Below are 15,398 nucleotides of genomic sequence, written 5' to 3' on the forward strand. Positions count from 1 at the left end.
GAGAGGGGAAGTCCTGTTAGGAGCTGTGATACAAAGGTCTTCAATGCCTCACAAAGTATGTAGTGAAAGTTCATCTGAACAGCTGAGAGAAAAGAGGATCTAAAATAAAAATCAAGCTCCCTTTTCAGCTAAAGATGTATAAGACAAAGACAGAGAAGCTGAACACACTACAGACTTTCTGGGGAATAAGGTGAGATGAGAAGGACATCCAAAATTGGGAGTCCAAGATTCTGCCACAAGTCACTGAGGAATAGTTGTTAGGTCCATTTCCCTTTGGTCACAAATCACATTTATCAGGAAAAACACACATTGCCACATATAAAGCAGGGACCAAGGACAGGGCTTTTGGCTAGAGTTTCCTGGCCCACAGCCTCCCATCTCCTGACATTTCAAGGCCAAAACTTGATGCCAAGGGGCAGGCTGTAGTGACATTGCAAAAACTGAGCAGGCAAGGGTTGAACAAAAGAAGCCCCCTCCCATCCCGTGGCTTTCTGTGGTTGTGCAACAGAGTCCATGAATCATGGTGCTGGTGCTTCTCTCCCTGCCTCTCTTCAAATGGCATGGGTCCATTATCAATGGGTCAAAAAGCCAGGAATGAAAGGGGTGGAGGGAGGATACAGAGACTGCTCTGTCCATGTAGGCTGAATATCTCTTCATTGTGTCAAAAGCAAAGGTGGAGGCCATGGGGTTAACACCATCCATTCCTACATGTGAGTTCCAAATACTTAACAAATGCCTGAGGAAGGTTTGCTAGGTTGTGTTACACTTCCCCATTTTCACACAGAGATTTACTGGAATCCTGCAAACCTTATCATTTTTAAGCACACACGGAGAGGGAGTTTAGTCAGATAATACTGTCTGAAGTCTAATTGCCATAGATGAAGAAACAGAATGAATATTTGATAACATACAGATATGGAGAGACTACACTAAGGCTGACACACTGCAGAAACTTTAACTCACTTGGCTTTAATTACAAATAATGTTATTTTCTACTGGAAGGGAAAATATATAAACTTTTATTTATCAATTTATTTATTGTTTATGTTTCTATACCACCCCATTAGCGTTGTCATTCTCGGGGTTCACAATATATTAAAAAAATCATACATTAAAAATCATATAATAAATGCAAAAAATACAGTAAATCACATCACTAGCTAAAATTACCATATTTTTTTTAAAAAAATCAAATTAAAATCCATTTGAACATCTCTGGACAATATTCATACTAGTAGAAACCAGCTTTATATAATTTGGTCTTAATTAACTTCTTAAAACAGAGAAGGATCGTGCCTGCCAATCTTCTGCAGCAAGAGGGAAGGAGCCATGACCAAGAAAGATTGATTCCTCGTGTTGGCTTTTTTGGCCTTCTTGGGTGTTACAATTCTTAATATTAAGAGTAGAGATGGATTTGTTCTTTAGACACACAGGTGTTCCATGGACACACCAGCTTCCTTCCCCTGCCTCCCCTGGCAGCCGCCCACTCAGAGGAGGAGGTGGGCCAGGAAAGCTAAGGGTGCTGTCTCTGAGTGGGCGCCCACCAAAGGAGGTGGGGCAGGGAAGCCAGGGTGCCTCACAACACCTGTGTGTCCAAAGAGTGAAACACTACAAACCACCAGTTCATGCCCATCTCTAATCAAGAGACATTGCAAAACAGAAGATTAATTTGCTTTCATAACCCATTATTTTTGCACCTTGCTAGAACAAAAGTTCTTTCAAAATGTTTTATCAGTTTTAAAATACAAAATCAATCAATAAAATAAACCATTAAAAACATACAGTAGGAGTACCCAAGCTATGAACCCTGTATGGTGCAGGTGATAGAGCAATAGACTAGGACTCAGGAGACCTTAGTTCTAATCAGTACTCAGCTATGGAAACTCAGTAAGGTTGTGGAACTGATAAAATCACACCTTAAATATCTCACTTACCTTGAAAGCCCTATTAGGGTTGCTATACATTGGTTCCAACTTGACAGCACATAACAGTGGTGTAGGTTTAATACAAACAACCTGTGTTCCATTTATTTTTTTGCAACATACAGAATAGGAGCATATTAGCCTAGCTAATTTTGTCCCAGAAACCTGTGTATGCACATTAGGTCTTGTTTACCCATGTAATGGAAAGACACCAGTCTTGTAGAAGTGAACTGGTTATGTACTGTTCTCAATTGCCTGGCATATTTCTCCATGAAAACCAAGAGTGGGCAGACTCCATAGTCTAGAGGCTAGTGTTTTCCCCTCCCGGACTCATTGGCGGCTGCACTTCCTTCCCCAAATGGAAAATGAAACTTGCCAGAAAGATATTTCTGATATTGTAAGCCCTCTTCTTTTGAAAGCAAGTGGAGGAGTGAGCTGTATCTTGCTTTAAAAGTGTCACAAGTCACTTTAAAGACTAGGCCAGTTCTGTTTGATGTCAACTTTTGTGGGCTGCCTGGGTATGTACGGTAGAATTTAGCCTTGCTAGAAAGACATTCATTCTCATGTGAGGTGGGTGGGATGTAAGCTGCACTAAAAACTCAAAAAACACCCACATGGTGCTTCTCTTAGAGGCAGTTAGATGGAAGGTCTAGTTGACATTTCTTTATACAGTAAAGGGCTTCCAGGCAGGTGGGAAGGGGAGTCCCCCCTAACTGATTTCCAGAGGGCGAGTGAGCCAGGCAAATCAATCCGCCAAAATCCTAAACCTAATAGTCTTTTTTAAAAAAAAAAGTATAATAGCTCTTTGACAGAGAGACTTCAGGCACTTCTTGAAGAGGATTATCTCACTGTAATGGCATACCATGACCCATCACCATAGGACACATCCCTAACTCTCTTTCTGGGCCAAGATAGGTGATCACACATACCAAAAATAATCTGATGACATGCAACCCTATATCTCCTTTTCATCTTTAGCAGTGAAGATCATCCACCTGGTCCAGCCAGGCTTCATGATTGTGAGTGATCACCCTTAGAGAAGGCTGGAAAACTACTACCAGTAACTGGGCCTTTACAGTGGTGGCCACATTATGGAATGTGTTGCCCACTGATATACATCAGGCTCCTCCCTTGTGACCTTTAGGAAATGTGTAAAATCTATATTGTTTAAATAGGTCTTTAGAAACTTCCTCCCCTTTTTACATCCTCATGGATCTATGAGCTGGAAATTGGTTTTGATTCGTTGTTGCCTCTGGATCTATTTTAGTTTTCTGTGGCTGTTTTCATTGTTTGAGTTTGAGTATTTATGTGTTTGCAGGTGCCAAGTGGGTATATTTTATAGTTGTTTTATATAGTTGTTAGCCACCCAGAATACAGTAGTGTCTGGTCACTAAATGGGTGAGATAGAAGAGTAATAAACAAATGAATGAACAGATCCCAGCTGAATTGGTACAAAATAAACAAGCCCCTGACAACTGAACAAAGACAAATAACATTATAATAATGCAACTTTCTGCATGATTAACTATTTGCTATGTAGTACTGTAGTGTGTGTGGGGGGGAGTCAATTTAACTATTTTAACTTTCATGCAAAATGCGAGGTATTTTGCAATGGAAAAACATTCTTCTTAGCCTTTTTTAATGCACTACGAGACAATGTTCAAGAGTTGACAAAATGATCTTGACATTTATGGCACATAACTACTAATTATTGGTATACCAAAGGTTAAGAAGCAATAAATTTAAAAAAAAAAAATGAAGGGAAAGCTCCACTGAGGTAATTTGCTCAAGCTCTGGTTGAAATTAAATACTCTTTCAAAGGAACAAATGCTTCTAGTTTTTAAGCTATAGAGTGGCTTATAATCAGTCCTAAAGAATAGGTGTGAGATGTTTGAACCTTCTTTACCATATGCCAGAAAGGTATAATTCAGTCATTGAAACAGGTCTGATCTGAATGCCATAAGGCAAAGCAATTGTAATGTGGAATATTCTTCCAGGAAAACCCAATCATCTGATGTACTTCCAGATTTCTATTGGCTATTTACAGAGTTCTGGCATTATGGACTATGTCCTTTCCACATGGTTAACAAGCAAAAGAATGGTTTAAAATTTCTAAGCATCTGAAGCTAAGGAAAAACAGCTCTTCATGTCATGAATGATGAGATGGAAAGGGACATCTTGCCATGTATCTCCAGGAAATTATTACACAAATTTGTAAGGCATATTCAAAGTATTCCTGTATTACAAAAGCACAGAGTAGTTGTGTTTATCCCAGCCCTGAGTACTTTCAGTTAACATTTTCTCTGGATTTCTGAGACCAGATTCCTGACACAAATCTTCAAAGAGGAAATCAGCTCCAGGTCTGGGGCAATCTGAATTTTTGACCCTGTCTGTCAGGACCCAATTAACTGACTCTCAGGAGGAAAAGTTTATAACTCCTTCCTAACCAAACAAGCATTTATACTGGCAAAGAGATTCTATGTCTGGTTGTAAAATATTTTGAAATATATTTTTAAAAGAATAGGAAACGTTCAGAAGCTGACTTGTTTAAGCTGTGAAAGTATTGTAGTTTTTTGCTGAGGATAGTCTTACTTGATGTTAGCAGAACTTTGGCGCAGCAGCACCATTTAAAAAGACTGGGAAAAGGTCTGATAAGTGCTGCTGGTTGTACAAGATTGTACTGTTTTTTTGTTTCGCTTTGTTTTGCTATTCGCAAAGTATTACTGCTATTTATGAAAAAATACACATTCTTGTTCCTTATGTAAACAATGTATAATTCAGGTGAACACACAGTTGAGTTGTTCATGTTTGAAAGGCAGTTAGAGCAAGGGTGTGGAACCTGTTCAGCCCAAGGGCCAGATCCAATTTCAGGTAAGTTTGCGGGGGAGTGGTGAGTATTCTGGTGATTGATAGGGCCAAAGGCAAAGGGTAGGACAAATACCTTAAGAGCATTTCAATTTAAAGCTTTTGCTGTCATTAGCCAAGAATTAAGAGAAGGAATCATTAAGGATGGAGAGGAGACATATACATATAAAAGCAGAGAAATCTCCAAATAATAGTATGATGAGGAAGGAGGACATATGGCGAAAGCCCAGGGGACCGGGTTGGGACTGCAAGGGGCCACATTTGGCAAAAGGGCCTACAGTTTCTGACCTCTGGAGAGACTACACTTGGCTTTAATTATAAATAATGTTGTTTTCCACTAGGAGGGGAAAATAGTCATGAAACTTTATAAACTTTCAGTTATCAATTTATTTATTTACTGTTTCTATTTCTATACAAGCCAAAAGAAAAATTAGGCTCTCTTTTCAGTTAAAGGTTTTCCAATCAAGGAACTGTATGTACTAAAACAAAACAAAAAAGCCACCTCATCCATGTTCTCTTCCTCAAATGATGTACAATGTGACATTTTATAGAAAACACACCTTAGTCACAGTATAAGGTAAAGACACTGAAGTTGGACACCCTACAGATTTTCTGGCATTGTGGGCTACGTCCTTTCCACATAATTAAGAACCAAAAGTGTACTTTAGAATTTCTAAGCATCTGGAGTTAAGTACATTGTGAATGATGCTGTTTATTGTATTTTCTCAACAATAACAATTGATATAAGAAAAAAAAAGATGAATCATCTAGCCGCATAGTTTATACAGTATTTTTCCCAAAAAAACCCAAATGACTCGAGAGAGTGAAATCTCCATGAGAAGATCCAGACAGAGGAGCTTCATTAAGTCAGGAACTTAGAAAACCAGAACAATACGAATACTGGAAGAGAAAACCCAGGATTAATGGTTTTGCAGGAAAAGCAATAAACCAGTACATTTACTTATTATTATTATTATTATTATTATTATTATTTATTGAATTTATATCCCGCCTATCTGGACTACTTGCAGATACACATAAATTCTTACTCAAGACACCATCAGCAGATATTGCTAGTAGCGTTGGACCTGAAAAGAGGGAGAATTTGAATAGAAAAAAGTGACTGTCAGTAGTCTGATCTCTAAAAATGATCAGGTTAGCACTGATCATCCAGCAGGATTTTAATGATCTGGCAAGGCTCCTCTCATGTTCCAGGAACGGAGCCCTACATAGCTGTAGTCACCCTGACAGAAACTTGTAAGTGGTCACCATCTTGATGTCAACCAGACCAGACATGATGGGCTTTTGTTCACATGATTCCTCATAAAACAGTGACTGGGTTGGGAATCTTTCAAGTAAAAGAGGGATGTACGACAAGGCTGTGCTGCTCCTGCCCCCAAGGGATCCTGCACTTTACCTTCCCACAACCAGTTTTTCCAAACAATTCTCCCCATGCAGAGAAGAGCAACTCAACTGATGAGAGGGGAGGACTGCTCCCATTGCCATAAGGCTTCATAGCTTAGAAAGAAGGCAAGTAAGAGGGGACATGACGCATAGGTTTGAAAGTAGTCAAGAAGTGGAGATACGTAGATGGGGAGAAATCTGAATCCCTCTCTCATAAGACTACAACCTGGAAGTCATCTGAATGCTAGAAGATTCAGGACAAGTAAAACAAAGTATTCTGCTGCCACAAGATACAATTATGGCCACTGACTTGGGCAACTTTAATGAATTCATCTAACAATGGCTACAGCTCATGATGGTTATACATCATGTGCACTATCAACACCACCATGCCTCAGCTATGGGTGGTGGTGGTGTCCCTCTGTCTGATCCTGTTTTTTTTCTTCCTTTTTTTTTCTCACTTCAGTAATCTCTTCGGGTTGAACTATGCATTACAGTTAGCATGGCAGTAGAAACAACAGAACAACAGAAGCCCACAGCATATTTTCCCTCCAGGAACATAATTCTTTCAAAGCTACATGCTAGAGCAATGGGCTTGCAAATGATATCTATGTTTAAGTTAATAACCAATCACAAAATAAAAGCAAGTTAATTTGCAGCTTGCAGAGCTGCAGAAAGCTTATGCTCTGACAAACAAATATACCTCATAAGGGAGCTCCAAGTCTAATGACAAATAGTCATTCACTCATTTATTCATTTATATAATATCCCTCATTTCTTCCAACACAATAATCCAGTCTGAATTGTATTCTATAGTTTGACCTTCTTTCTCTTTCCCTTTAATCTCCAACAAATCTTTAGGAGATGGTTGTTGTGGGTTTTTCGGGCTCTTTGGCCATGTTCTTCCTAACATTTCACCAGTCTCTGTGGCCGGCGTCTTCAGAGGACAGCACTCTGTCCTAAATCTTTAGGAGACTTTCTTTTTTCTGATATTTACTGAATTCTGTGTTGAACAGGCTGCTAAAAGCAAGCTCTGAGAAATCACAAATCTTACCTCTTTCCAGCATGAAGCAAATCAAACCCTTCAGTGATCTTGCTGAATGGCAAAGTGTGTGTTATCAAAGCATCTAGATTAAATTTCTTCTCCATGTAACTGGTCACCAATTGTGGGATAGAATCTTTCATCTTCCATCCTGGGAAATAATCCATCCCAAATATGACATGTTACACAATGTAGTTTTCTCTCTTTCATGAGGCATTCCTGCATGTTGCAGCACAAGACTTTTAGGATTTACTTATGTGTCTTATAAAAGTTAGAGCAAGAAGATCATTTGAAAATATATAGGCTGCTAAGTCCACATGCTCCTCATTCTTATAGATAACTTTGATTTTGGAAGATACAAGATAGCTGTAACTAGTATTCCCCAGATGTGTTAAACTGTTAACTTTAATCATCACCAACCAGTGTGGCCAATGATCAGTAACAGGAATGTGGCATTCTTTTTTATTGGACTTCAAATCCCAGAAATTCACCATTCTGAGAGTTCCATTGCCAGAGCAAGACTTAAATAGTGTTCATTTGAAGAAAGGGTGGGCTGGATGGGTTCATGGTCTAAGACAGGCTAAGCTGCAGTCTATCTGCCTATTAGAATGTGCACACCAATGGGTGGGACCAGAGGGATCCCACCATCGTGGCGGGTCTTTGTGGCCTTTCCTGGATACCCTCATGACATCTTGAGGCTGTTCACGAGAATAGCCAAGGGGCGTGGAAAAATAGAAGGCATTTAAGGGGAGGCAACCTTATTGTCTGCCTCTGTAGTTCGTCTATTCCTATTGCTGTGGCGGGTAGTGCGGATTCAAAGGTAATGGAACTTGGATTATATGGTAATGGCACTAAATTGTAGCGTATCTGAACGGATAGCACTGCCAATCAGGGTGCTTGGAAGGAAAGATGCACTGGGGATGCACCTGAACCCATGGACGGCACGGAGAGAGGGAAAGAGGGTCCGGGAAAAATTGGAGGCCGATAGTTATCCCATGGTAATAAAGAGGGGAATAACTGAGGCCTGAGATGGTCAAGGGCCAAGTGAGAACCCAAGAGAGAAATCTGAATCCGCAATCCAGCAGGACCCCCCTTTGCCAAATGATTGGCAATGTTCATGATAATGAAATGGATTTTAATAAAGTGTGGCCCATGTTTAACTCATTTGCCTGGTCTCGCGTGGTTATTCCGGCATAAGGGGGCAAAAGGAAGTAGCCACGGTGCTTGCTGTGAACTAGTCAAATGACACACTCCTAGTCAGCAATCTGGAATTTGTCATTCAAAACAACTGGGGAGCATCAGGTGACTAACAGTGGGTTTTGTAGTCAGTAGAGATGGGGGGGTCTGGCAGTTTGGAACGGTTTGTTTCCTGATCCATGGTTCAGTGCCCCACCCCTTCCAGTGAGGCCCACCTGGCGGCAGCACCCCATCCTGCCTTCTCTGGGCACTGCTGCCAAGTAAGCACCCATTGGAGGGGGCGGGGCGCCAAACTGTGGATCAGCTCTTTGGCCAGGAAATAAACCACACCAAACTGCTGAACTAGCAATCTGTGCCCATCTCTAGTGGTCAATTTCAGCCATCTATTTCTATCTTGTTTCTGTAGATTTCAGAGTCTACAGTAAGGGTGGATAACTGGTGGATCGCCAGATGCTGCTGAACTGCAGATTCAAGCATCCTTCACTACTGTTTTTTCTGATGTGAGTTGTGGTCTAACAACATCTGGGGCCCCACAAGTTGCCTACCCCTAAAGAATTATAATGCAGTGAATCAAATCTAATGCACTACACAGCAGCATCCAACTTACAAGCATGGGCATTTCTTCCCACTTGAATACTCTGGTGAGCAATTCATGCATACATTTACTGCACAAACAATGTTTGCATACCAATGCCTTCATTACATGGCATCTCATCCTACCTCCAATGAAACTCCCTTTCAAGGTACGTCCTGTTAAAAGCAGCATAGGATCGAAAGCAAGTTGAGAGCCTACAGGAGGTACACCAACCATCACACAGACACCACAGCCCAGGTGACAAGATGCCAGGGCAGCCCTCTAATTGGAGAAAGAAATACATTAAAGAGGTTGTTCTATCTGCCTGCAACTGTCATCTCCTCCCATTGTAGCCCACCTCGTCCCAATCCAGACTACACAGTCTTCACTTCCTCCTCAAAGAAGGCCAGATTGTTCAACATCCCCACTTTGTCACCTCCACTTTTAAATCAGCTTGCATGCTTCGTCCCCAACGTGCTAAGGCCAGCCCGAGACGTTTGGCCTACCTGATGCAGAGCATGCATACGTATGCACACTCACACACCCTGACTCACCTCAATAAGAAGGGGAGCACTGCTCAATGAACATTCCTAAACAATTCAGTGCCCACCACAATTGATGCCTTGTAATGTGCAATCTAAGGACAATCTAAGGATACAGCTACAGTGTGATCTTCTAGACCGCAGTCTCTGCTCTTGAAGAACTAATAGAAGAGTTCACCGACCTCATCAGCATCCTGGGTTCATTGTGCGTGAACCCAGCACATTCTGCTAACTCGCAGAGATTCTCTAGCAGATATGTAGGGTGCATATCTGGGACCTTTAGCACATATCTTTTTTTCTTTTTTGACCATAACTCTCTCACCCTTCATTATCATTGGCTGCTCCAAGCAAGGCAGCTAGGAACTAACATTCAAAACACATAGATTGCCAAAGGTTCTCTACTCTGGGTATAAAGGTTACATGGCACTCTGATTAATACAGAATGAGCTACTGAAAAGACAGAGCACTTGGAAAATCAAAATTCTGTAGCTATGTTTTCTGTTTTCCAGAAAAAAATATGAAAAGCTATCTCCCTATGAAACCACAGGATAGAGCCACAGGCTGTTGATTAAATACCGCACATACCAATGTATCCAAACATCCAACAGCTTCAAATGCATAATCGACACCATGGCCTGTCATTTCAACCAGCACCTCCTGAATAGGCTTCTCATGATCCTGAGGGTTAAGACACTCTGTGGCTCCCAGTTCTTTCGCCTTCACAAATTTTTCCTTGTTAATGTCAACGCCAATGATCCGAGAAGCTCCGGCTGCTTTGCATCCCATGACTACAGAAAGACCGACTCCTCCCAAACCAAAGACAGCACAGGTAGAACCAGGCATGACCTAGAGAGCCAGGGAGAAAAGAAACTAGGATAAATTCCAGAATACAGCACTGTAGGTCAGAGTGGAAAATATCAGCTGACAGACCACGAAGGAACATTAGACAAACCAAGTGTACATGTCATCTTACCTGGGCTGTGTTGAGCGCAGCCCCATAACCAGTGGAAAATCCACAGCCAAAGAGACAGGCTTTATCTAGAGGGACAGCGGCATCAATTTTAACAACGGTAGAGTCTGGCATGACTGTATATTCAGAGAAAGTGCTGATCCACAGGAAGTGATGAATTTGCTTCCTTTTGCAGGTGAATCGGCTGGTTTTGTCTGGCATCAGGTTTTGTGGTTCACAGAGGCTGCATGAGAAGTGACCCAGATTTGTCAACAACAATACAAACAAATCCTTTTTCTCCGTGATGCCAATGGGAAAGAGAAATACAAGACAAATATCCAAACTCACTGGGTCTTCAGGCAACAGTTGGTGTTAGCTTTTAAACATGAACTACATTCTCCACACTGGGGAAGACAAAGAGGGATGACTTTATCACCTAGAAATTAAAAAAAACCAAAAGTCGGAGTGAGGGAACAAATACTGTAAATAGAAACTTCTCGACCAAATCATCCTTTTCAGATTTCTACAAGGCAAAAATGGGATTAATTAACCTTTTATTGTGCTGTTAGGATGGTGAAACAGCCTTCTGACTGTGCCTTCAGATTTAAGATTACAATTTCTTCATCACTCATATGGAGCTTACTAAGAACGAGGCAGGATGAGATACTCTGGGTGCCCATTGCTCAACTGTTGTTATTGTTTTGACTTCTATACTGCCCCATAGTGCTAAAGCACTTTCTGGGCGATTTACAACATAACTATGCAAACAACACTTTGCCTCGCAGCAAGTTGGTACTCATTTTACCAACCCAGGAAGGATGGAAGGCTGAGTAAACCTAGAGCTGGCTATCTGAACTTGTTGGGATCAAATTCAGGTCATAAGCAGAAGCTTAATTGCTCTTCCTTCCAATGGAAGCAGTCCAGCCTGGCTTCTCTTTCACCCCTACAAACTGGGGAATAGCCAGTTTTATTTTATTTAGTGGGTTATTTCTCTGCCTTGCTTGGAAGGAGACAAAGTGCCAGGCTGAACATATTACTAACCAAACCAGTGATCGCGTGTTTGTGATTTGTTCAACAGTTCCCATTTTCAAGAAGAGTGACTGAACTTTCTATGCTGCATGTGTTCTACAAAAAAGTGTTTGCAGAATTTTAGCCTCAGTTGTTCAGGGTTCAACACAATTCACTTCAGGGTTGCATGCTTGTAGTTCTTCAGGGTTCTCCAGTATTTCCAAATGTTGTTTTTGTGGAAAAATTATCTCTCCTACAGACTCTGAAATAAGTAAGAGGAAGGGCACTTATCAGCAAAATAGTGAAGCCACTGTTGTGCCCAGATTTGTCTTCCAATTTCCCTCGAAGTTTTATTTCTTCACGAAAGGGCTTTTCCATTGTTCTGCCTTTCACAAGTTCTTTTGGTTTTGTAATATTTAAATTTACTGTAATACTGGAAGGGGCTGAGGATTCTACACTTCTTTTATCTTTCTGTTACAAATCTCTTCCATCACTTTCCAGTTTCACTCATCTGCCTACACTTTTGGATTTAAAAAGCCTCCATGGATGGAGTTACTGTCCTTATGACACCTTGATTTGGGCATTATTTCAAGCATAGGAAGTTGAGAAGGCTGCTGGCTATCACAGAAACAATTGTACAATGAAAGACAAGATATGTGCTCAAACTACTCAACTACTTTTTTTATTATAATGCAATTTAAACAGTAGGCCCTACTTTTATGTACCTGGTTTCACACCTGTCACTCCCTCGCCAATGCTCTCTACAATTCCAGCTCCTTCATGACCTGGGATAACAGGATACTCTACTTTCGGGAAAGAACCTGTCAGGACATGCCCATCTGTTCCACATATTCCTGTGGCGATTATCTGTAAGAGACGATAAAAGTTTATTCAAAACCAAACAGAAAGGTGTGAGCAGGAACATTCCATTAAAAAAAATCACCCTGGCTTATGGTGTAGAACTTGCGTGAACAGGATTTTGGCCACAGAATCATAGAGGATGACGGCTAGAACAGCCTGCAGGGGTAACTAAGTCTAGCCACCTGCTAAAACAGGAAATCCCCACTTAAAACTTCTTTGACATATGTGAATCCACGGCATCTGGTTCAACTGCTGGCATATCCAGGTCACAAACAAGCTCATTTGGTCTGTCTGTCCAGATGAAATATGCCAAATTCCCTCTTCCTTGTAGGTTTTCCAATTCCTTTATCATCCTGGTCACTTTCCTCTGGACATATTCTAACTTATCAAGATCCTTCTCAAACTGTAGTGCCCAGAACTGGACATTCTTCCAGACAGTGTTTGATCAATGCAGAACAGAGCAGTACTATTACTTCACTTGATTTGGACACACATTATATAGTACTTCTGTGGATGCAGCCAAATTCTGTGTTGGTATTTTTTTTTTTGGGGGGGGTACATTTCTTTGCTCTTTGATTGTGTCACTTTTGACTCCTATTTGTAGTGTACTAAGACTCCTAGATCCATTTGCTGTGCACTACTGTGAAGCCAGCTCTCTCCTACCCCAACTGTGTATCTTATGAATAAACAACAGCAAGACCACCATAAAAATCAGCCAGAAAACTATTTACATTATGATAAGTACAGTACTGAAAAATAACTAGATATGATACTTGACCAAACAAGGGCTTCTGCTTGATTTCTTCTCTTGATTTTCTATAACATTCATGCACCATTTCCCCGTGGTCTGACAGCAAACAATGTGTAGATGCTAATCTATGCCTCAAACAGCATCACAGTACAAGGAAATCTGCCTTAAGGTCACATTTGTGGCTTCCTCTTAGCCTTCCCACCACAATTCTAATACAATATATATGACAGACCATCACATAGTTTCAGAAACAGAACAGCAGCAGACACAAGCTGTACATTGGCAGGGGGGGGGCAAAGGGGAGACATTCATGTAGCAGAGAAACATTAAAATCAGCTGCAAAATAATGGCTTACCTTAATGCGAACTTCATGAGACTTCGGTGGGGCAACTTCTACCTCTTCGATAGAAAGTGGTCTGCCTACTTCCCAGATGACTGCAGCCTTGCATTTTATTGTCTATAAAACCAAATAAACAAACAATCAGAGAGTCAGTGCAACGGTTATGCTGGATTTTGTGCAAAGCAAAATGTGAATGGGTCGAGGGCCACACACTCTACCATCTGTGAGGCACTGCAAGCTGTAGCCTGCCTAGAATTCTCCTCACTACGGCAGGCAGCTTTTCATGAATGAGAAACAGGTAGAATAAAATAGTGCGGGCTCCCTTCTCTTTTGCTCCCATGCACAGCGCCAAGGGTACTGTGTCAACATCTAGGTTCTCATTTGGTGACAGGAGGCTTAGCATGTTTTGCACCAAATGGGTAAATGACTTGTAGTAGATTGATCCGTTACTAAACTCCTTCCAGGAGAGAAACATTAGCCAGGTCTGTTAAATAATTACATTTCCAAAGACGTAACTCTTAAGCCAATTCTTTCTTTCCAGGAGAGGTGCCTGCCCCGTTTTCACCAAGCCATACCACTGATCCACCTAGTGTAATATCAACTGCATTAGGAATAAGGAATGTGTTGCTCAGTTGGACCTCATCCGCTGAACTATGCTGACCAGCACTGGTGGAAGGGGAGGTTCCACAACATCTGGAGGGCCCCGCCTGATGTACAATGACTGGCTGGCAGCTGTCCACTAAAGGTACTGTACAGAGGATTTTCAAAGCCACTGGACATCCCAGGGAATAAACCTCCTTAAAAATCTCACATACCTCTAACAGAATCACTATAAATCAGATGACTTGATGGGCATATGGCTCGGGCATTTCCAGCCCAGGCTGAGCTGCATCTGTGTTTTAAAGGCTGCAATCCTGCACGAGGATGTATAAGGAATATGTCTGTCTCCATATTTGTTTCTCAGCAAATACACACATTTGCTTCTCAGCAAATGTGCATAAGATCTGCAGGCTCGATCCTTATATATGCAAAATCACACGTCCGCAAAAGCAGCTGGTTTAAATCAAGTGAGCAGATGCGACTCGCCAAGCAGCTAAATTTCTACTCCACCCACTTCCAACGATAATCAGAACGGAACACCCAGCTCCAGATGCTTGCAGGACCAGGGACCGTACAATGCAACCCCACTGAATTTAACGCCACTCTCTGCAGCAAAGATGTAGATGTGAAGCTAAGCCTTAAAGAGTCAGCGTTTAGATAGCATCCGATGAAAAGGGTTACAGTGCACGAAGGATTATACCAAAACAAAAACAAAAGCAATCATCACCACTCCTTGCTAGTCTTTAAGGTTCTGCAAGATTCCGTGTTACTTTTGGACTATATCTTCCAAACGAAAGAGAAAGGATTTATTTTTCCTTACTTTCCCAGAAGTATCCATGTTTACAAACAAGGGAATATATCGACCACCTTTTGAAAGTCTGTCCCGGCTTTGGAAAATCGTTCAGCAACAATATACACGCACCGCCTTCAGATTGTTCAGATTTAAACAGATCCCCCACCCAAAGCGGAGCCAAAGGGGGTCCCACGCTTTTGTGCCACGCTTTGCCCTCCGTACATCTCCCGCGAGGAACTCTGGGAAATGTAGTCATTTGTTCGTTACGCAAGCAGTGGGCTGCGGTTGAACGCTTTGCAAAGGAGTAAGCGGGAAACAAACGAGACAGGGGTTCCTCAAGGCGGTGGGGCATAAATCCTGCACACGGGCTTGTATTGTGTGTGTATTGCGAGAAATAGTTTACTTCAGATTTTTAGAAATGTGCTCTAGAGTCTAGCAGACTAACAGAACACCACTTCTGTTCCAGGAGGATTGCTAAGCAAGTGTGTGTGTGTTCAGTCGTTTAGTCGTGTCCGACTCTTCGTGACCCCATGGACCAGAGCACGTCAGG

The 15,398-nt window shown here is 41.6% G+C and overlaps 1 protein-coding gene across 1 annotated transcript; it reads right to left on the reverse strand.

Annotated features, from left to right (window-relative positions):
* Positions 1-5,150: 5,150 nt before the first annotated feature.
* Positions 5,151-15,075, reverse strand: LOC110083967 (alcohol dehydrogenase 1). The gene is made up of 9 exons (XM_073001899.2): positions 14,876-15,075; positions 13,471-13,572; positions 12,229-12,370; positions 10,844-10,931; positions 10,520-10,739; positions 10,132-10,392; positions 9,151-9,286; positions 7,246-7,384; positions 5,151-5,687 (listed from the first exon to the last, which is right to left on the reverse strand). The coding sequence occupies exons 1-9, from the start codon at positions 14,891-14,893 to the stop codon at positions 5,663-5,665; spliced, it is 1,131 nt and encodes a 376-aa protein (XP_072858000.2). The 5' UTR covers positions 14,894-15,075; the 3' UTR covers positions 5,151-5,662.
* Positions 15,076-15,398: the final 323 nt, after the last annotated feature.

Source organism: Pogona vitticeps, chromosome 5 (assembly GCF_051106095.1).
Source record: "Pogona vitticeps strain Pit_001003342236 chromosome 5, PviZW2.1, whole genome shotgun sequence".
NCBI lineage: Eukaryota > Metazoa > Chordata > Lepidosauria > Squamata > Agamidae > Pogona > Pogona vitticeps.